Here is a 20,534-nt window from a genome sequence, read left to right as displayed (position 1 = left end):
CATCAATTATTTTGGGCACCAGTTTACTGTTTTATTATATTTATAGATAAAGATACTATACATGCATTATCCTTTGAATTGCCAGACGTTTCGGCGTAGATTACACTAGCCATGGTCACAGGCTGAAACATGCAACACGAAAGTTTGTAAGTTAGGATCGATTTTTTCTTGACGTTTCAACATTGTCAGTTTGCAGTTTCAGCTAGTTTAACCTGCAATATTAGAATATCTCAGATCGGTAAATATGTTTGTAAAATAAAACATTGTTATTCCGAAATGGCGTCGTTAATTTGTCAAATCCTGTTGTTACCGAAACTTTTTGAAGGCTTTCCTCCGAAAACTTTTGAGTAAACAAGCTTGTTTTATTTGGAAATATATTGCATTAAATAAAGCTTGTTGGTTTTAATTAAAACTCGTATACCTACTTATAATAAAATATTTGATTAAACGGGGAATGCATTCTTCCTGCATTATGCCGATACTGTAAGTTTAGCTGAATAAAGCTTAATAAAATTGAAATATAGCATGTTTATTAGTTATTTAAAACAGTACAGAAGGGACATACACTCGTCTACTCACATTTGGCTAGCATGGTAGATCCAAGGAGGAAATCTTTTCCTAGCTGTGATAAAGGAATGGGGTTTTTCATAATTTTTGAAACGAGTTATCAACTAGGTATGCCAGCCATGGTGTTAAAGTCAGGTTTATCGGAGATAGTATCAAATTAACTTCCTAGTTATTAAATCAAAATTACTCCTTTTATTATAAATCCTGAACTGCTTCATTTGCCTTGTATTAGAATCTACTTTAATCATTTAACCAATTACCATTTTAAAACTAAGCAGAATTGTAATAAATTCCGTAGGACTTCTACTGGAGTATCTATTCTATAGCCATATAGCAAAAATTACACGCCGCCTGATGTCCTTGATATCGCAACAGGTATCGTTACGTTCCTTTTGCTCGCAGAGTTTATTAAAAATAAGTTATAAAACATACAAAAAAATCTAATTACTATCATATTATCATCTTTTATCGTTTTACTTTTTGATCATTAATCAATCATAATCATCAATTCATCATTTAAACGGCTGTCAAAACCCAATATTACTATTACCTACTAAAATTACCCATCAATATTTAAATATCTTATTTATAATAATGGATTAAACATTATCGTTCCAGTATATAATACAATAACAAAACATACTAATCCCAACATTTGAAATGAAACAATCTCCAGTGTAAAAAGGTTTTAATTTCCTGTGCCACGTCACATCCGCTCCGGTATCGAACGTATCCCACCCAAGGCTTTCCCGCCCGATAATTTTCCACTGGCTCAGGGCGCATGCGCGGGTCCGATGCGCGCCCTCTGACACCTGTCAAAATCAGTCTGTCCCTCCCCGGTGCCGTGTACTGTTTGACGTCATTGCATCCATCAATTCGGGACACCCAAGTGCATTTTGAAAAATGTAATTACACCCAGGTGAGCACATTTTGATTACCATATCAATAATTTTAAGCATCCATGTTGGATTTCGAATTCTTTTTAATTGTGATGTCATATTCGAATTTGGAATCTCGAATATTCGTGTATCAGAGATTCATCCTTTTTTTAATTCTGGAATATTGTATGCAGTTTATCGATTGGATTCCATTTTGTTTTGCGGGATGCGTATTATGTATAAGTGATATCTATTAATAGAATCGGATGGTTTATGTGATAACAATTACGTGTAGTTGTGTTCGGCAGATATTGCGCCTGCCTGATGACCTTTAATCTCGATATTATCTGATTTGTACATTGATTGGAGTTTAATTGATGTTACTTCGATGTCAGCCATTACGGGATCTTGTCCCATTGCTCAACTAACAATAAGTGCGTAAATCTTCATCCCAGTAGATGCTCTGGTATGTAATTTTCAAAACGCTTAAAATGTGCGATTGTTCTATAAACTTTTATCTTATATTTCTACTAATATTTGTGACTATTTTGCTACCGGTAAGGTAAAAATAAACCGGTAACCCTGACAGCCAAACCCACGGTTAAATTCATAGATTAACATTCAGAGTACATAGGTAACTGTCAAAGATTTTACCGGTATAATTAATATGTATATAAAACAAACAAAAAACATTATATACGGAGATTCCCAATGATAGCAATAGGGACGCCCTCTATAATAATAAAGTGAAAATAAAAACATTGCCGGCGAAGTACGTACGAAATCAATTTGTTTTTCTTGCACTTCAATTTAAAGGCCTTATTAAAGATTCCTACCTGTATACTGTTACATCGGAAATACCTAGAGTAGTTATACGTATTTTCGCGAAGGTTCTAACCTCATTATCTTCCTATTAATAGAAGAGAATAATAGAAGAAGAATTAATAGAAGAGAAGTAGGTACTTATAAAAAAGGTGATGATCTACATCACCTTTAATAGTACATGTTGTGGCGCTTCGACCTTTAACGCGACACGGCACCAATAATATTCGTTCCCGAAGGAAGTGTATTTTATACACTACTGCCTATACCTTCGACCTTAATAGACGTGATATTTCAATAAAATATCAAATGAATAATATGTATTGCTTTAAAATTTGGTCACGGCAACAGCGCGATTTCCCAGATATATCTTTCCGACTCTTTTCAACGACGTATTCTAACAAAAGTAAGATAATAATCTTCGTATAATCTTCCTTAAACATCAATATGCAACCTTTAACCCTTGCACACGCTGAATAAATCATGAAAACTTCACAAATAGATCGATCAATTGCGTTCAATATTGTACGAAGCACATCAAACAGTGTCAGTGTTCTAGGCAATGTAACGCGTTATTATACAAACCTCTAATTTAAATATACAAGTTATTTACATGGGAATATGTGCAGTTTGTTATACATTATAGATGAATTTACAGTTTCAAAATGAAATTGGTATTTTGGGTTTCGATATTTGACTATGTGAGTCATTTTTTTTTGTTTTTTGGGTAAAATGTTTATTAGACAATCGTTCCGTTTTCGGTAAGTTATGTCTATAGACAAATTATATTATCGTTTCACACTGATTATGTCATATAATATCATAATAATTAAAGTAATCGTTTTAAAAACCCATGTGTAATTTCATATTAACGTAGGTAATTGATATCCATGTCTAAATAAGATATTTTAGACATTCTATTTTATACCAAATCAACGTATAAAACTACTCCGAAGAGAGTTCCGCAAAATAATCTTCACTTAAAAATATTTCCTCAAAAATCTACATCACGACTACTTAAATAAGAAACGCTTCTAAAACATTTCGCTCAAAATAATAAAAATACAGATTCTTATAACAAAAATAGCTTGAAGTAAACAAGTCGAGGCGCAAAGTAATCAGAATTCATTAATAAATATTGAAAGCTGGCAGTTTTAAGACGTGACCTAATTCCATAAAGGGTTTCCCTTAAGGCTAGCTTTTCTCGCAGTTTTATATAAAAATAAACAACATTTTTAATATTGAGACTTGTGATAAACATTTTGTTTATCGCAATTGGTTTGATTTTTATGGATGTTTTTTACATAGTGATCTTTCTTTGTTTAGCTGTTATTAGCGAATCTCTGTTCACATTTAAGTACCTACCTATTTTTATTATTTTCTTCGTATTTATTATTTTTTTTTATCTACAAAAACGTTTGCCGTATCTTAAATAATATAGGACATAACGAGCCGTTCTCGTGTGTTTCGCTTAGCTTAAAAATGAATCGCCATTTTTATTTAGACAGAAGAAGAAACATATAGATTATGAGTTCTGAAGAAAATCTTATGAGACACTCACTGAAACTTATTTAGGCAAGTAAAATATGTCGAGCCAAGGAATATATAAAATATTTATTACGTGTGTTTTATTTACTTAATAAACTTAAACATTCGCAATCAGTCTTACACCTAATTAGCAATTGGTATTGTTTGCTCCCAAGTCTATACGAATTGAATAATAAATATTTGAAAGGCAACGAACTGAATTTTTATCCAAAAGAATTTGTAACTAAATACCAAAATGCCGTCGGAGAATTTTCTAAAACATTTTCCAGCCTAAAAATAGCATTGATTATCGGCAAAAGAATTCTAATCACAGGCATCTAAAAGATTTAACAGAGAAAAACATTTTAATGAAACTTACAAAATGGAGGTTGACATTATAATTGAATTTGCCATTCAGTGATCAAAGAGGGGTCGGTAATTAATTCGGAAATTGATTAAATTTCTTCTAACACATCCTAATTAGAAGTAATTCGAGTGTATGAACAAATTCCAATTTAAAACTAAATCGGGGGTTAGGTATTTTATATTTTAAAGGTCATTTTCGTAGCTCTTCTCCCATTATTGAGGATTTTGCTGAATGTTGTGTCTGCCTAAGTTTCTCCATTATCATGATGTATAACGTGCAGCTTACGATCAACAAAACAAGTTTTAAGAAACAAGTCTATATTTGACCGCGGACCTTAAACTATCTAACCATGCCAAATACTATCAAAATCAGTTCAACGGTTTTGCCATGAAAACTTACAATACGTTTCCGTAGATGTATCTTTCAAATCAGTTAAACCTTTTTGTCATTATTTTCACTGCTTTTCGTAGTCGTGTCTCGTTTTCATTTCCTCATAGTGCATTGTGATAATTCTTCAGGTTTCATCTCATTCCTTCTACAACGTGACTTACCTCACTTTAACGGTTTCACGTGGCCTTTCTAACTTGCCTCACGTGGTAGAGGTCAAACTCCTTTCCAAAGACTTATTCCCTTTCGTACACCAGTACTTATTCCCTTTCGTAGGTATTTCATAACATATGCTATTGCTTATGCCCGGTTTCTGAGGTACATTTAGCTATGATTTATATATTCAAACCGTCATTTTTATATGAGCTTGAACGCTATTGAATAGATAAACTATCGCTAAATGTACCTCAGAAACTGGGGGTTAGTGTTTTTTACGTTTAGTTATGTAGGTTGTTAGTTCCTATAAAGCCTTGTTGCACACACATAAGTGTACGACAAAGTTAGATATTACTGGAGTTTGTTCGAGAAGAATATTGCGGAAGTTTGTATCTACTTTTACTCAAGTCATATCTTGTGCTGCGGCCTGTAGAGTTAATAATAATCTCTTCCTAATTGATATCCAACTACGGCGGCTATTTTTATTGAAACCGGCCAGCGTTAAAGGACTTTGTTTATTGTGTCCAAGTGTGTGCATAAAACACAGTTTCACTCATTCTACTGTAGACTGTGGAGTTACTAGCTGGCTTACTTAATAGAGAGTCAATTGACATTTACTACAATCCGGGTTGCTTCTGAGAACTTCCCTTCCAAATGACATTTACCCGATATGGGTATCAAATACATCATAGCTTGTCCACTGTTAACACAAATAGAGTCGTAGACTTATTTTTAAACAATCGAGATAGTTTTGATTGTAGAAAAAAATCGGCTATGAAATTACTACTACAAGCTAACTAGTTATCATATTACATTAATGTTTTTATTTTATTGTCAAGGATTAATGCCAAACCATTATTTACCAATCACGATACATAACACATTATTGTTTACACCGAATATTTCTTACTCTTTCACAAAATTCAATTCTTATCAAAGCAAGTACATTTGCTCCTTTTATATAATTGAATCTAACGTTACTTTGCGGGATTCTGCCCTAAAATTGTATTTTTGCGATCCATTTGTCGGAATATATAGAAATATATTAAGTAAATTGAATGAGATGTATATACACGAAGTCTCGATACTTCGTAATGGAGTTACTGACTTCTGATTCTTTGAAAGCAATCAGAAGTATGATATAAGATTTGTTCGATATCGTGTAGTCATCATTAGTCGAGCCTTTCTTCCAACTATGTTGAAGTTGGCTTCCAGTCTCACCGGGCATAGCTGAATAGCGCTATTTTACATGAGTCGACGCCTCTTTGATCTCCACAATCCAGTTACCTGGGTCATAATACCCTTTGGTAACAATGGTTAACAGACTTTCAAGCTTCTGACTGCTGGTAACAACTGTCAAAGATCTTTAAAAACACCGGGACCCATATTAAAGTGCCTTTCGAAACACGGAGGAACTCGGTATGTATAATAATATGGTCGCCCATCCATAGATCAAGCTCGGCAGGCGTAACTAAACCTGAGAGATCGATCCGTGCGGCTGTTACCAACTTAGTCACGAGCTCCTCAAGTATAGTAGTGTGTTTATATTATTTGTAATACAATGTTTGAACAAATACTTGATGTTGTTCAACGATATGATCATTGCGTGTGTCTTTGTGATATTCTATTCGTACCTTGAATATAATTCGCTGTAAAGCTATGGTAGGTAATAGATTTTCGAGGTTCTATGACTCGTGTAGGTATGTATATTTAGATGTTATAACAGTTTATGGAGGCCTGTTTTAAAATTCAATGTCTAAAACGTTGTCATCACTCGCCATATCTCTTGTTTTCTTAACGAAAGCTCTACGCCAAAAGAGTTCTGAGAGTGTATGCTGTAAAAGTGATTATCTCATTCCTAATAACATAAGTTATCAATTGGTATATTTTATTAAACTAGATCTTTATGAATCTTTACAACCACACCCGGTTTCTGAGTACATTTAGCGGTATTTTATCTATTCAATAGCGTTTCCTTCAATTAATTTATTATTATTTATTAATTTGACTGCCTCCGTGGCGCAGTGGTTTAGGTCGCCACGCCGATACCACTGCAACGGGAGGTCGTGGGTTCGATTCCCACACGGAGCAATTATTCAGGAGCGATCCACAAATAATTGCTTCGGGTCTGGTTGTGCTTTGTGTCCGTTGTTTGTATGTTTGTAAAAGTCCCCGCGACACAAGAGCAATTCTTAGTGCGGGAGTTGTCTTTTAAAAAAGAAAAAAAAAAAAAAAAAAATAAAACCTTATTGACGATATTCATAGATATATTATGATGATATCTCTATGAATAGAGAACTACTGCTAAAAGTACATCAGAAATTGAAGATAAATAATGCGTCTTTCAACACTGCTTCGAAAACGTTCGTTTCAAATAGGTGTACATTTTGAGTGAAATCGTTCCTTCGAAACTTTCCTAAAGCTTTTCAGGTAAAAACTGCTGAATAGATTTTATGAAATGTAGCACGTAGATAGTTTAAAACCTGTACTATAATATCAAATGCAAGAATCTCTTTAACCCGAAGGCAGCTGTGGGCAAGAACTAGAGTATCATATTATAGTGTTTTTGTATCGAAAAAGAAAAATATTATTGTTACGTCTGCCCTTTTAATTAGCGACTGTTATTGTTTTACTCTATCGTATCAGATATCTAATACAATCTTTGATTACTTGTCTTGTTTACCTGTTAATAGTTCAGTGACCTGTTTCATCTTGAATAGTTTGACTACTAAGGCGTCTGTCTGGCTTTCTATGGCATTGTTGCTCGCCTTTGAAGTTGTAGGATATTTACTGTGAAGGAGTTCTAATTAAGGCTTTATCTTCGTATTCTTTTGTACTAGTTCTTTTGGGCACCTTTGCTCTTTTCTATCTACATATTATATTCTATTTCTATCTACTCTTTTCTATCTACATATTATTATATTCCCATGGAATATAATATTCCATGGGAAAAAGACTGGATAGTATGATTTAGGTTTTCTCTTTTTGCATGAAAAAGTAGATAACACCAAGCTACCAAATTACTGGTACGCAAAAATATAGTGTTCAGTGTGTTGCTAAATATAGAGGTGTCCTTTATTATAGCTAGTTTCTTGATGGGCCAGACCCACGCAGTGACTGCTTTTATGCTGATAATATAACCACATCAGGTCTTTTTTCTGTACGTATAAGAGCTTGTGCCAGGCGCGGGTCTTCTCTCATCTGTGGGTTGATAAGAGATATTAGGCCATTTGTGCTGATATTCGTACAATAGCTTTGAATTTTAGCTATAAATAACTTGGTAAACTTTTGTTAGCTGTTACGAAGCATCTTAACTTGTGATTTTTACCCGTCTTATGAAATAAATTAAATTGTAATTCTGCGTATTTAAATCTGTTGAACCGTTTAGCAATAAAAGCAAAATAAATAAACTTAAGCTTGTATAGAGACTGTACAGAATCCAGGTGCGTTAGTGATTATTTGTTGTTTTGATTACCTACGAACTGAATTAATTTGCGTATCAATTTACCGAGTATTTACAATTCTATTTATTTTTATTTTCATTAGAGGACCGCCGGCGGTGGCATTAGCATCTAAATGAATTCGGCCGTCCGTCGGCTCGGCTGTTAACACAAATTGTGTTTTATTTGCTATACATTATACAAATGTTGATTTTTTAATGAGTAATCGTATTTATTTTTAGATTTGCGACTGTTTATCTGGGAATTAACGATTATCTGTTACTTTTTCTCTGAATTTACACACATAGTAGATAGCTACAATACACATACATACATAAAATCACGCCTTCCCATTGGGGTAGGCAGAGATCAGTAAACACCACTTAGATCTGATCTTTACAAACTTCTTTTGCTACATTCACATTCATATATCTTGTTTACGGGACTGATACACTTTAACTACTGTACTTACATTTTAATGATTTTAGAAGTATTTTTTTCTTGTCTTTATTCCACGGTGGCAGTGGGCAGAACATGTTTTCTTTCAGAAACATGCTGTAAAGGGAATATGGCGGATATTTTTACAACCAACCGCCTGCCTGACGTCTACCCTCCTTGAAATGAAATGTAATTTATTGATTTATATATATATTTGTGATTTTATTCGGAGATATAGATTAAAATGGGAATAAAAACATTATTTTCAATAGTAAATAAACAAAGTTATATTTAAAGTTAGTGTAGGTGTGACTGTGGTGAAAATCCAATAGGTTATCAAAACAACTCCTACGACTATAACAGACTTTGTTCAACAGCAAAACTTTGACTATTATCATAAATGTTGAAATATTTATCTATTAACGTACCTATACAAATATAACAATAGTGAAAAGACTTTATATTTGTTTTAAATACTGCGATAATTTTCGAAACTGGCTATAGAATTTGAAAAAACAATGTTTGAAAAGCTTAGTATATTTCTGAAGAGGACTAGGATATCGTGCTACGATCTAGGGAAAGATTAAAGAAGTATCATAATAATCAAGAGCGATATACTGGGCATAGTTAGTAATTTTATGTAGAAAAGGGCTATTTTTAAAGTGAGCTATATAACCTTTCATATCACGCTTCGTTCTTGAAGAGGAATAATCACCACAAATGCGAGTAAATCTATAGGACACATCCAGTAATAAAAATAGCCATTAATACTTATACTTTTCACAAATAAGGAAAATCGTTTAAGGAAAAACACACAAGCTGTCATTGAGAATTTAGGAGGTTTTTTTATTTCCATGTTTGTAAAGATGCTACTGATATAGGGAACGTGATTCCGGAACCAAAATAAACTTTATGAATTACGATATTGCTACCTTTATGGTCACTGGGTGCAAGTAATTTGTGTTTTCGATTGCAGTTACTTTTGATCTGGGTTTGTATTGTGGCTAATTAACTGTAAGAGGCTTGAAAGAAATAGAAGTACTGTCTTTTTATTCGGAAAATAGCCACTACAGTTAAACAACTCCAAAAAAAACAACTAAATCGCTTAACTACATTTAAATTTTTAATTAGCACCATCTAGATGTCTCACCATCTTCTTCTAAATATGTTAAATGCGGAATTTGATTATGGCCAGTTATTTTAAAAGTTAAACATAATAGTGAAGGAAATTGAATTTCAGATAAAAGTCTCTGTTGTTGCTAACTCACATCTTAGTAAGAAAAAATCTCTTATCTATCCTTTACTTTATCACAATTTCTATTCAGTCGCCCTGTTTTCTGAAATGTGTTCACGTAACGTTCACATTAAAATTCTGACCACATACCGTGGAAAGAGTCCACGGATTTCATTACGAACTTGTGTGGAAAATTCCAACTAATATACATGAAATACCTACATTAAGGCCTTACAAATTGTATTTGATAAAACATATGTTTAATATCGTTTTATTATATTATGAAGTTAGTAGACAAATGGGACTATTAGATTACTGGACTATAGTTGAGATTAATTTTGCTCTAATACATCAGCCTAGCCGTTCCTCCAACTATGTTGGAGTCGGCTTCCAGTGTCACCGTATGCAGCTGAATACCAATACTTACATGGATCTCCACAACCTAGTTACCTGGGTTACAACACGATACTTCTCGGTAGGAGTGTTTGTGAGACTTTCAAGTCTCTGACTACTTGTATGGACTGTCAAAGATCTTTGAAAATGACAGCTGAAACGCACAATTTAACGTGCTGCCCAAAACACGGAGCTCGGCATGTATACGGTCTACCATCCGAACTTGGCAAGCATAACGTAATCTGAGATATGGATTCTCGAAGCTGTTGTAACTTAGTCAAGAGTTCCTCCAATTTGCTCTCAGGATTTTTAAATTCAATATATAGTAAGTAAGGTTTGCTATGTAAAGCAAAATGAATAGCTCGAGACAGCTGATGTCTTCGCATTAATATGAAGAAGTTATTATATCTCTATCGTTACGTGACCGGATCGATACATGTAAAAATTTCATACGATCGACTCAGCACTGAGGTCGTCTATTTCAGATATACGACGCGTCATATATCTTAACTTAATATTTTAGTTCGAGGTACTATCGAATTGGATCATCGTTACGCCTTCGAAACTTAGTGATAGGGATATAAATAGCTAACGACTTAGCTACTTTACTTACGCTTCAAAGGACTAGTTTCTTTGAACTTCAAAAGGTAATTGTCGTCTTCACATTACTTCTTCTTCTTCACATTACTTAATACGTAGAAGACTTGAAAATAATGACTTGTCGAGTTTGAGTTTTTTGTTCCTATCTTATGTTTGGATAATTACTATACAGCCCTTGCTGCCTTTGTAGTACTGTTGTTGTTACTGGTGTTCCCGTGGTCCCAGGTCTGAAGCTCGGGTCGAACAGAGTGCATCTGCAGATCTAAATAGCAAACCTCGAGTTTTGTTAAATTACTTTTGTTGGAATGTTCTCAATAAAGAATGGTAGTTTGGTTACATACGCGGTATTTCCTATTTACTTATTACTAGATTTATAAACGGTGAAATACATGACAAAATATAATTTAGGATACTCTTAGTACTTCTTTGGGTACAAACAAGCACAAAGTAATTAAAAAGAAAACCTATGTTTCGGAAATCAACATATTGAAAATCTTTACACACGAAATCTCTAAAATCTTTTGATAATTTCTACAAAGTAAATGAACGTAATATTTATAACCTTTCAAAACAAACATTTACTACAAAGTACTGCTTCATTATACAAAGTCGAACCATTAGAGTTTCAAAGCCTTTGTTATAAAATAAGTTGATAGATACTGCTCATCCTTGTATAATACCCTTGGGGGTTGATTCTGCAAACTTTTTCCACTTAGTGCGTTAATTCCTTTGCTAAACGAAGTGATTATACCTTGAAATGAGCTTCAGCTTTATTGATGTGTAAATAAGTATTGATTATAAACTTACTTATATTTCGAGTTTATCCCTGCCCCGCTACTATTAGTCATAGCATGATGTAATTTAGCCTGTGGCCTTGCTCAATAAATGGACTATTCAACATAAAAATATTTTTCAATTCGAACCCGTAGTTCTTGAGATTAGCGCGTTCAAACAAAAACCTTAGTTTTTATTGTCTTAAAGAGTATAAGATTAAATGTCAGTCCTAATATGTTCTCGTTTTATGTGTCCTAACATCTGTTTTGATGTAGAAATCAATAAGAATATCTAGGCTATCTTTAGTTGCTAGGCTACATCTATCCTTATCTCAAGGTAGTTTATTGATTTAGGCCTGTACACTACTGTCGTTGACTCATATCTCATTTCGCTTCGGAACTTAGGCACTATAGTACAAGTTGATTATTAACCTTACGAAATGAAGCATCACATTTCCAATCGTAGATATTTGCATCACAATATCAATTTAATGATTGTTATTATTCAACAAACAATACATAAACATTTTTAAATTACTTTGAAGGTAATACAGTAGTCATTTCACTAACTTCACTGATAAAAATGCTTTTGAAAAAGTGACAGTGTGTACATAATTGTTGATTCTCTACTCTAATACAACCACTTAAAAGAAAAGAATAAATAAGATAAATGTGTATATTGTTTATGCCAACTAAAAGTAACTGTAGCAAGCAGGCAACCGCGCGCTGCATAGGTCTACGAATAACATGTTCCATTTTTTTGCCGTGACCTGCACATCTTATACACAAGGCTCTTTACTAAGTTGTGTGACTATAGCTTGGGTTCATCTATACTAATATTATAATCTATACTAATATTATAAAGCTGAAGAGTTTGTTTGTTTGAACGCGCTAATCTCAGGAACTACTGGTCCGATTTGAAAAATTTATCGATCGACCATTTATCGAGGAAGGTTATAGGCTATATATCATCACGCTACGACCAATAAGAGCAGAGTACCAGTCAAAAAGGTTACAAAAACGGGGAAAAAATTCACCCATTCTCTCTTATGTGACGCAAGAGAGTTGCGCGGGTCAGCTAGTCTGCAATAAAACATACACTTAACACTCAAACTAAAATTGAAGGTTGGTATTGATCTAACAAAATATTGATCAAAATAGTCTAACAACGCAAAATTCGCGTTGTTTATTTACAAAACTCAATTTCGAAACGTGGTAACACGAAATTACTCACATCACCGAGTACCATCGACAATTCACTGATACGTTATCACTGATAACAGGTGATAACAAATTAATATAATATGTTTACTAGATCAGTCCGCGTCGACAATAAGTTATTGATAAATGCTTATTGATTTTGTTCTCCAGCGAATTGACGTCTTTTATATATGCCGTATGAAGGTGCAAAATAAAACGAGATTTAGTCTGTTTTTGGGATGGGATAGTGCCTTTATAACAAGGTAATTTGCTCACTTTTTATATGAATAAGTAGTAATAATGTTGCGATATATTGTGAAATGAGGGAGAGTCTAATAAATTGATGATTTGTTTTTGAAATAGGTTTGATTAAATGTAGTTTCGTTAGTCAACATTATTGGAGATGAGAGTAACGAAAAAATCTTTATTAATAATATGACTAGTAACATGTTTATGGTAAAAGCATGATATTGTACTTTATTTGTTTTTTATAAGCACTGTGAATAATGAAGTTTGAGACTGGTTTTAAACAATAATTTATTCAGTTTTAAAAAGTGCTTTCTGTACTAATTTTGGTCGTAGTCAACTGTGTTTCAGAAATATAGAATACTAGCTGACCCGCGCAACTTCACTTGCGTCACATAAGAGAGAATGGGTCAGAATTTTCCACGTTTTTGTAACACTTTTTACTGTTACTCTGCTCCTATTGGTCGTAGCGATATGCTTTTTTTTACGAAAAATATTCTCAAAATTATTTATATCTCTTAATATAACTGCGCTAAGGCATATCCGCCATTAAAACAGTTGCCATGACAACGGAATTTACTTAATTCAGTGTCATTATAATATTGAATATTCGCGACTTCGTTCGCCACCTGAATTTTCCCGGGAAATGCATCATTTTCCCGGGGTAAAAAGTAGCCTATGTCCTTTCTCGGGTATCAAAATATCTCCATACGAAATTTCATGCAAATTGGTTCAGTAGTTTAGGTGTGATTGAGTAGCAGACAGACAGACAGACAGAGTTACTTTCGCATTTACAATATTAGTATGGATAGGAAACAACACTCGTTCATTGCCTTTATTACACAAACTGGCAACTTACTTTCAATCTAACAAAATACATATTGATAAACCTTTGTCATTCTTTCCGGGGAAACACCGCCTACACTACTAGCTATAAAGCAATTCTAAAAAAAGAAAACTAGAGAATGGAAAATATATTTTTTATCGTCAACATATTGCAAGAAAAATCTAGTAGATTCTTTGAAGTTTTTCCAATCTTTTTCTTTTTCAATCTTGGGTTGTTTTCTATACAATGTTTGTTCTTTCTAAAGGGATTAGTTGAACGAGTGCGTGGGAGGACGTCGTGTCGTGTGTCGCGTGTCGAGTTATGTACGTGTATAAGATAAAAATTAGATAATGTGTTGTGTGTTTTGTTTATTATTGTTTTGATAAAGAATTAAATAGATGTGTTGTCCATATTTATTGGTTGGGGACGAATTTCTTTGATGTTTGGGGATTGTAAATAAAAGTGACTCATTTAATATTTTCTATTAAGAACGAATGTATTTCACAGAAGAATTAAAATCGACGTAACAATATGTTTTTTTTTAACAACTTGAAAGTGTTTAAAGCTTGTTTGTTTGCGTTTTTCAAATTGTATTGAATTTTTCCAAATTATAAACTATTTATTGGAAATTGAACTCTATATCGAAAAGGATCCACATCCACATCTCGAGATATAACTAGTTTTTTCTGCCAGAATTTGCATACATTTTATTATGACATTAATTCATCTATTGACAGATCTAACACTGTACGATAATTCTTTTTAATAACATTATTCATTCTTTTTAATACAAGCAGAACTTAATAACTGTTCTATAATTATCACATTTCTATTGAAAGCTGTAAAGTATAATATCACTTAACAAGTTCCACACTTACAGACTGTTTGAAACTCCTTCGATTGTACATCGAGTCTTATTCTTAGAACTAATCGATATAAGCCTTTGAGCTATTGAATATTGACACCACAAATATACGCGTTTTACAGCAATTATGTTTAAGTTTACACTAGAATAAGTAAATAATATATATGACATAAAGAAATAATATCACGCCTTATTTTTTGTAAATTATTATAATGGGTTTTAATTACAATGAATTGTCTGCTTCTGTAGATTGAGTGGTAGTGTTGCTGTTTTGGGTTCGATTTCTGGGTCGAGTAAAGTACTTTTTTAGATAACTCTCGCACTAGAAATTGTTCTTGTGTCACGGGGACAAACATACAAACAACACACCAAGTACAACCAGACCCATAATAACTATTTTTGGATCACAAATATTCGCTCCGTATGGGAATCGAACCCATGACCTCTCGACACATTGGTAGTGGCGTGGCCACCTAACCATTGCGCCACGGACACCGTCTATTAGATTTATTTAATTATTTTGTTACCAATTTATATTATTTTAATTTTATCTCAATAGCACAGTTTGTTATACTGCAAAAATATCGAATGTTGCTTAGTTCTCTATCAGTTTTACACAAAAGCAAAGCTAAAGTTATGACATGCAATACTTATCTTTTGAAATACAGTGTTACTGGCACTCCTATTGTGTTTTTAACAATGTAACAGCATGATCCCTCATCTTGATACTTCAAGGTCAATACTAAGGTTAGACAAACAATACTACGCATGGGATTTGATATTTAACTTAGAATATTTATAAATAAATAATAAATATTTTTGGGACAACTCACACACGGTCATTTGATTCCAAACTAAGCAGAGCTTGTACTATGGTAACCAAATAACTGATAAACATACTTATATACTTCTAAATACATACTTATATAGATACATTAACGTCCACAAAAAATAAAAAATCTTAAAATCTTCTAATCTTTAGTAGTGAACAGCTATTGGAGTTACAAAACCAACTCGACTTACTTGTTCGGCTTGTGCCGTACTGTTTCATCTACAAATATTCGGTTTTGTCGCCCAGATAGGCCGATTAATGCCGAATTGAATACCTGTGTAGCAAGGCTAAAACCTTTTTGTAACTCACGACTGTCTATCTCCTAATCAGGAGTTTCTTCCCAAACAAGGAAGGGCTTTGAGCTCACCATGCTGGCTAAGTGCGGGATAGGGAAGTCTAAATGTCTTTTAGAAATTCAGCATTAATAATGTTGATTGTTGTTCCAGCTGATCAAAAACATCAGTCATCATGTTCGAGGGAGCGGTCGCCGGGATCCTGAACCGGCTGCTGGGCAAATACGTGCAGGACCTGGACACTGAGAACCTCAACGTGGGCATCTTCTCCGGCAATGTCAATCTTACTGATCTCAAGCTTAAGCCTGAGGCTTTGGTAAGGACTCGTAAACTGATCTTTGATATGATTTTTTTGGGAGTTTTAATAGAAATGTGTTTTAAAAAAGATTTTAATATTAGATTTTGTCAAAGCTTGGTTCGATGGTCGATGTTTAGGAAAAATATTAGTTACTAAGACGATGCTTTAATAAAATTTTGGGTTTAAAAGATTTAGTTAGTTTTAATTCGTGTATCTCTAAAGAGTTGGAATAAAACCTATGTTTTCTCTTACAAAAGATTATTGGTGCACATTTGCACTCAAATGCACCGATGTGCTCGTTTCCCATGAAACTTGTCTCTCGGTTTACAGCAAGCATTCTTCACGTTAATGTTATTTTTCTAAAACATTAGATTTTCCTTTTTAATTCTCATAGCACTTTAGTATTGCTTAACCTAAAAATAATTATTCCCTCCACAGTACGAACTCGACCTACCAATCGACGTAAAAATCGGCACAATTGGCCGCATCGGCCTGCAGATCCCATGGACGGGTCTGTACACACAACCCGTTGTAGTGCACATTGAAGATGTACTGGTGCTGGTGGGGCCGGCTATATCTAACAGCTACTTCGACCCTGAGAGGGAGAAGCGGCTGACCAGAGCTGCTAAGAGGAAGATATTACAGGATTTAGAGGCGGAGAGTGAGGTTAGGACTATTTAGTATATGCTATTTTGTTGTTGTTATTTATTTTGAACTACAGGATATTTTTATTTTAAGTAGTTTGCAAGATATTTTTTTGCGACAAATACGTAGTTTTGACGTACCACACCGTTTTAAAGGCAAAAATTTACCACAATTTGTAAAGAAAGCCTCTTGCTCAATTAATCGAGACTTCTTGTTAGCTAGCTTAGCTATTTAGGCAATTTTCGAAAAGTTCTAGCTTATACACAGTTTTCTTCGAAATAATTGCGTTTCGTTATTTAAATTCTTACTTTGTATACCATTTTTGGATAATGAATTTTAATTTCTATTATTACCTATGGTTACCTATGCTGTTGATTTTCAGGTCCTCAAAGGTCCTCAGAACTTCTTCGAGCACCTGTTCACGGCAATCGTGAACAACATACAGATATACGTCAGGAATGTTCACGTGAGATATGAAGACTCCATCAGCTCCAAGGATGGACCACTAGCCTGTGGACTATGTCTTCAGAGCTTGTCTATAGAGACTACAAATAGGTAAGTAAAATGTAAAGCTGGTATTGGAAAATTTTCCCTATTTGAATAAATTGTCCAACAATGGTCTTATCAATTGGATCTTGATTTGTATGATCACTTATATACAACTTTTGTCCAAGATTTGATCTTACTATTAGCTCACTGCTTTACAAACGCCTTTTTTAGTAGTAAATCAATGGTGGGACTTGTGTGTCGACGATAAATAAATTGATCTTGGGAACTTTTAGTAAACTGATCACACTGTCTATTCTTTAGATTTATCTGCAATTTTCACAACACTAATTAAAGTTAAAAACAACAAAAAAACAGTAGTTCAGACTCATTATCTTCAAAATCATTTTGAAGCAATAATATAAGCATTCTTGGTTGGTACAACATTTCAAAATTGTAAATTTTTCCATCATCACATTTGCTTTTCCAGTAAATGGAAGCCATGCGTGACTCCCGCAAACGCGTCCACGGTATACCAGATGATGAGGGTGGAGTCTCTCTCCGCCTACTGGAACCCCACAGCAACGGCGCTGGACGACAATGAGACAGCACATATTACTCCCATGCAGTATTACAACTGGAAACATTATATGCTGACTGGCTTGGATAAGTTCTCTATGCATCATGAGGATTTTGAGTTCTGTGAGTATAGAACTAGTCTTTTCATTCGCTATTTGCAGCTATACGGTATACTAGATGGTAGAATGGTAACGATATATACATGTTGTTACCATCCTAGTATATATTCGCTTAGCCTTTGTTCCAAACTATGTTGGAGTCGGCTTCCAGTCTCACCGGATGCAGCTGGATACCAGTGTTTTACATGGAGCGACTGCCTATCTGACCTCCACAATCCAGTTACTTGGGTGTTGTTACCATCCTAGTAAGATGTAGAAATGTATACCAACCATTACTGTCTGAAGCCTGAAAGTATTGTAGGTATTTATTTTTGAAGATTCTTGATTAAGAGTTCCTTGGTCTCTGTTTACCAATGGAAAAAAGGCGTGTTTATGTTTGTATGTTATTTTTAGAGACATTTCGTACCGTCAAAATGATCCAATCCCTTATTTCCTTATCTCATTCTTCGACTGACTATTACTATTACACAGGGAGTAAGAAATCTACATGTAAAAAATTAAAACCTTCCTATTTTTATGTAAATATCTGCTCTATATAAGCTGCTATTACTGCATTAACTCCTATGGGTAATCGTCGAAGTTATATATTAACTTTTGTCCGTCTATAACTACTGACTATCTGTAGTTTGTTTAATTAACATATCTGAAAACATATCATAACAAAGTCTTTATTTATTTCAGTGCTAAAACCAGTGACCTGCAAAGTGAAGGTGCTGATCAACCGATCAGGAGAAGCTCGTGTTCCTCGCTTACTCCTGGATGCTGTGCTGCAAGACAGTGCTCTGCAGTTATCACGGCGACAGTACCTGTCTATTAACAATCTGCTGGCTTCTTTTGCCAGGATTAAGTTGAATAGGTGAGTGAAATTGGTACCAATGGGTTTGTTACATCATTATTATATATATTACGGAACACTATACCTTTAAAGTTTTTCGTTTGCATCTGAATGCAATACAATTCAGAAACTTCTTATAAAAAAATCTTAAAATCTTTTTGAGTAACACATGATTAAGCTTATTTTTTCTGTAAAGTACATCCAATATGCAACACAGATATTAAGTTGCTCTTACGACTAATAAAAAAATAAATGTAAGAAAAATAAAAAAATGACGTAATAAAAGCTATCTATACTAATATTATAAAGCTGAAGAGTTTGTTTGTTTGTTTGTTTGAACGCGCTAATCTCAGGAACTACGGGTCCGATTTGAAAAAATCTTTCAGTGTTAGATAGCCCGTTTATCGAGGAAGGCTATAGGCTATATAACATCACGCTACGGTCATTAGGAGCGGAGTAGCAACGAAAAATGTTACAAAAACGGGGAACATTTTTACCAATTCTCTTAGGTGACGCAAGCGAAGTTGCGCGGGTCAGCTAGTAAAAAATATACAAAACACTAATTAGCCCGAGATCCTAAAGCCTACAAATTTTGTTTTACCATTTCGTCAAATTTCTTCTTAGCCTCATTTTACAAATATTTCTTTAACAACAAAAAAAATTGTTTCAGAAAATACCGCCACCTTCACCCAGGGGTACCACTATCAAAAGACGTTAAAAAATGGTGGCGTTACGCCTACAACGTGGTCGTCGAACAGCGAGTCCGTCCTTACACGTGGGCCGCTATCAAGAAACACAGAGACACGTACAACTCCTACAAACAGATCTACAAGAGCACTCTGAGGAGTCCTAATGATATAGAGCTGAAGCTGGACCTTCAGAAGTGTGAGGACAGTCTGCCCATCGTGTCCGTTGTTATTGCGAGGGAGCAGGCTAAGTTTGAGGTGAGGTTTTCGTCAACAGTTTAGAAACCAAGCTTTTTGGTGGTAGCATTTAAAATAAATAAAGGTTGGCTTAGAAAAAAAAATGGTATAGGATTTTAAGTATAACCTTTGCCCAAAAATAGTGTAAGTTAGAAAATTAAAGCAAAAGGATTTGCTTTGGTAGGCTTGTAAAATTGTTGTCTAAATCCATTAGCTGTATATGGATAATTGCAGTCTTTCTAGTGTTAGTTAAGTTTTGAAAAAGCCAACACATTAAATAAATATCATTAGCGAGGAATTTTTTATTTAACTATTTAATAAAAGTCTTTGTATTAAAACGTCTCTAAAATTCGAAATATTGGCACGTAAACTCTTATTATTCTAATATTTGTACACTTTCCTAGTTGCTAGCTCAAGAGCCAGAAAGAATCGAAGTAGTAGAAACAGAATTTGACTGGTGGAGGCCCACCAGTTCTCCAGCCGAGAGTGAAGCAGAAGAGTCCAAGAGTCACGTGGAGTTGTGCGTGAAGAGTGAGAGGAGCAAGACGCTGTGGAGCCATCTGTCCAGCCCTGAGAAGAAGAGGGTCTGTGAACTGATTGGCTATGTGGAGGGAGCGCCGAAGCAGGATAAATCGAAGCAGTATATTGGTGAGGATGGACTATTTATATGACATAGTATCAGATTTTTTGGTACTAAGAAATCATTAGGAATTGAAACGAAAAGATCTTGGATTACGTGTATGGACATTTTTAGTAGTATTTCGATAAATAAGTAGCTAAGAATATAAGAACAAATGAGAAAAAT

The 20,534-nt window shown here is 34.1% G+C and overlaps 1 protein-coding gene across 2 annotated transcripts in view; it reads left to right on the top strand.

Annotated features, from left to right (window-relative positions):
* Positions 1-1,395: 1,395 nt before the first annotated feature.
* LOC142975852 (intermembrane lipid transfer protein VPS13A-like) overlaps positions 1,396-20,534 on the top strand; it is a 57,952-nt gene continuing 38,813 nt past the window's right edge. For both annotated transcript variants that reach the window (XM_076118957.1, XM_076118956.1), the window contains exons 1-8: positions 1,396-1,486; positions 15,998-16,160; positions 16,581-16,808; positions 17,170-17,342; positions 17,764-17,975; positions 18,653-18,827; positions 19,477-19,750; positions 20,134-20,377. In XM_076118957.1, the coding sequence (XP_075975072.1) occupies positions 16,020-16,160; positions 16,581-16,808; positions 17,170-17,342; positions 17,764-17,975; positions 18,653-18,827; positions 19,477-19,750; positions 20,134-20,377 (1,447 nt within the window). In that variant the 5' untranslated portion in view covers positions 1,396-1,486; positions 15,998-16,019. The remainder of the gene's footprint in view (positions 1,487-15,997; positions 16,161-16,580; positions 16,809-17,169; positions 17,343-17,763; positions 17,976-18,652; positions 18,828-19,476; positions 19,751-20,133; positions 20,378-20,534) is intronic.

Source organism: Anticarsia gemmatalis, chromosome 10 (genome assembly GCF_050436995.1).
Source record: "Anticarsia gemmatalis isolate Benzon Research Colony breed Stoneville strain chromosome 10, ilAntGemm2 primary, whole genome shotgun sequence".
Taxonomy (NCBI): domain Eukaryota; kingdom Metazoa; phylum Arthropoda; class Insecta; order Lepidoptera; family Erebidae; genus Anticarsia; species Anticarsia gemmatalis.
Note: the sequence above shows the minus strand (reverse complement) of the source record. Positions and strands in the feature narration are given on the sequence as shown.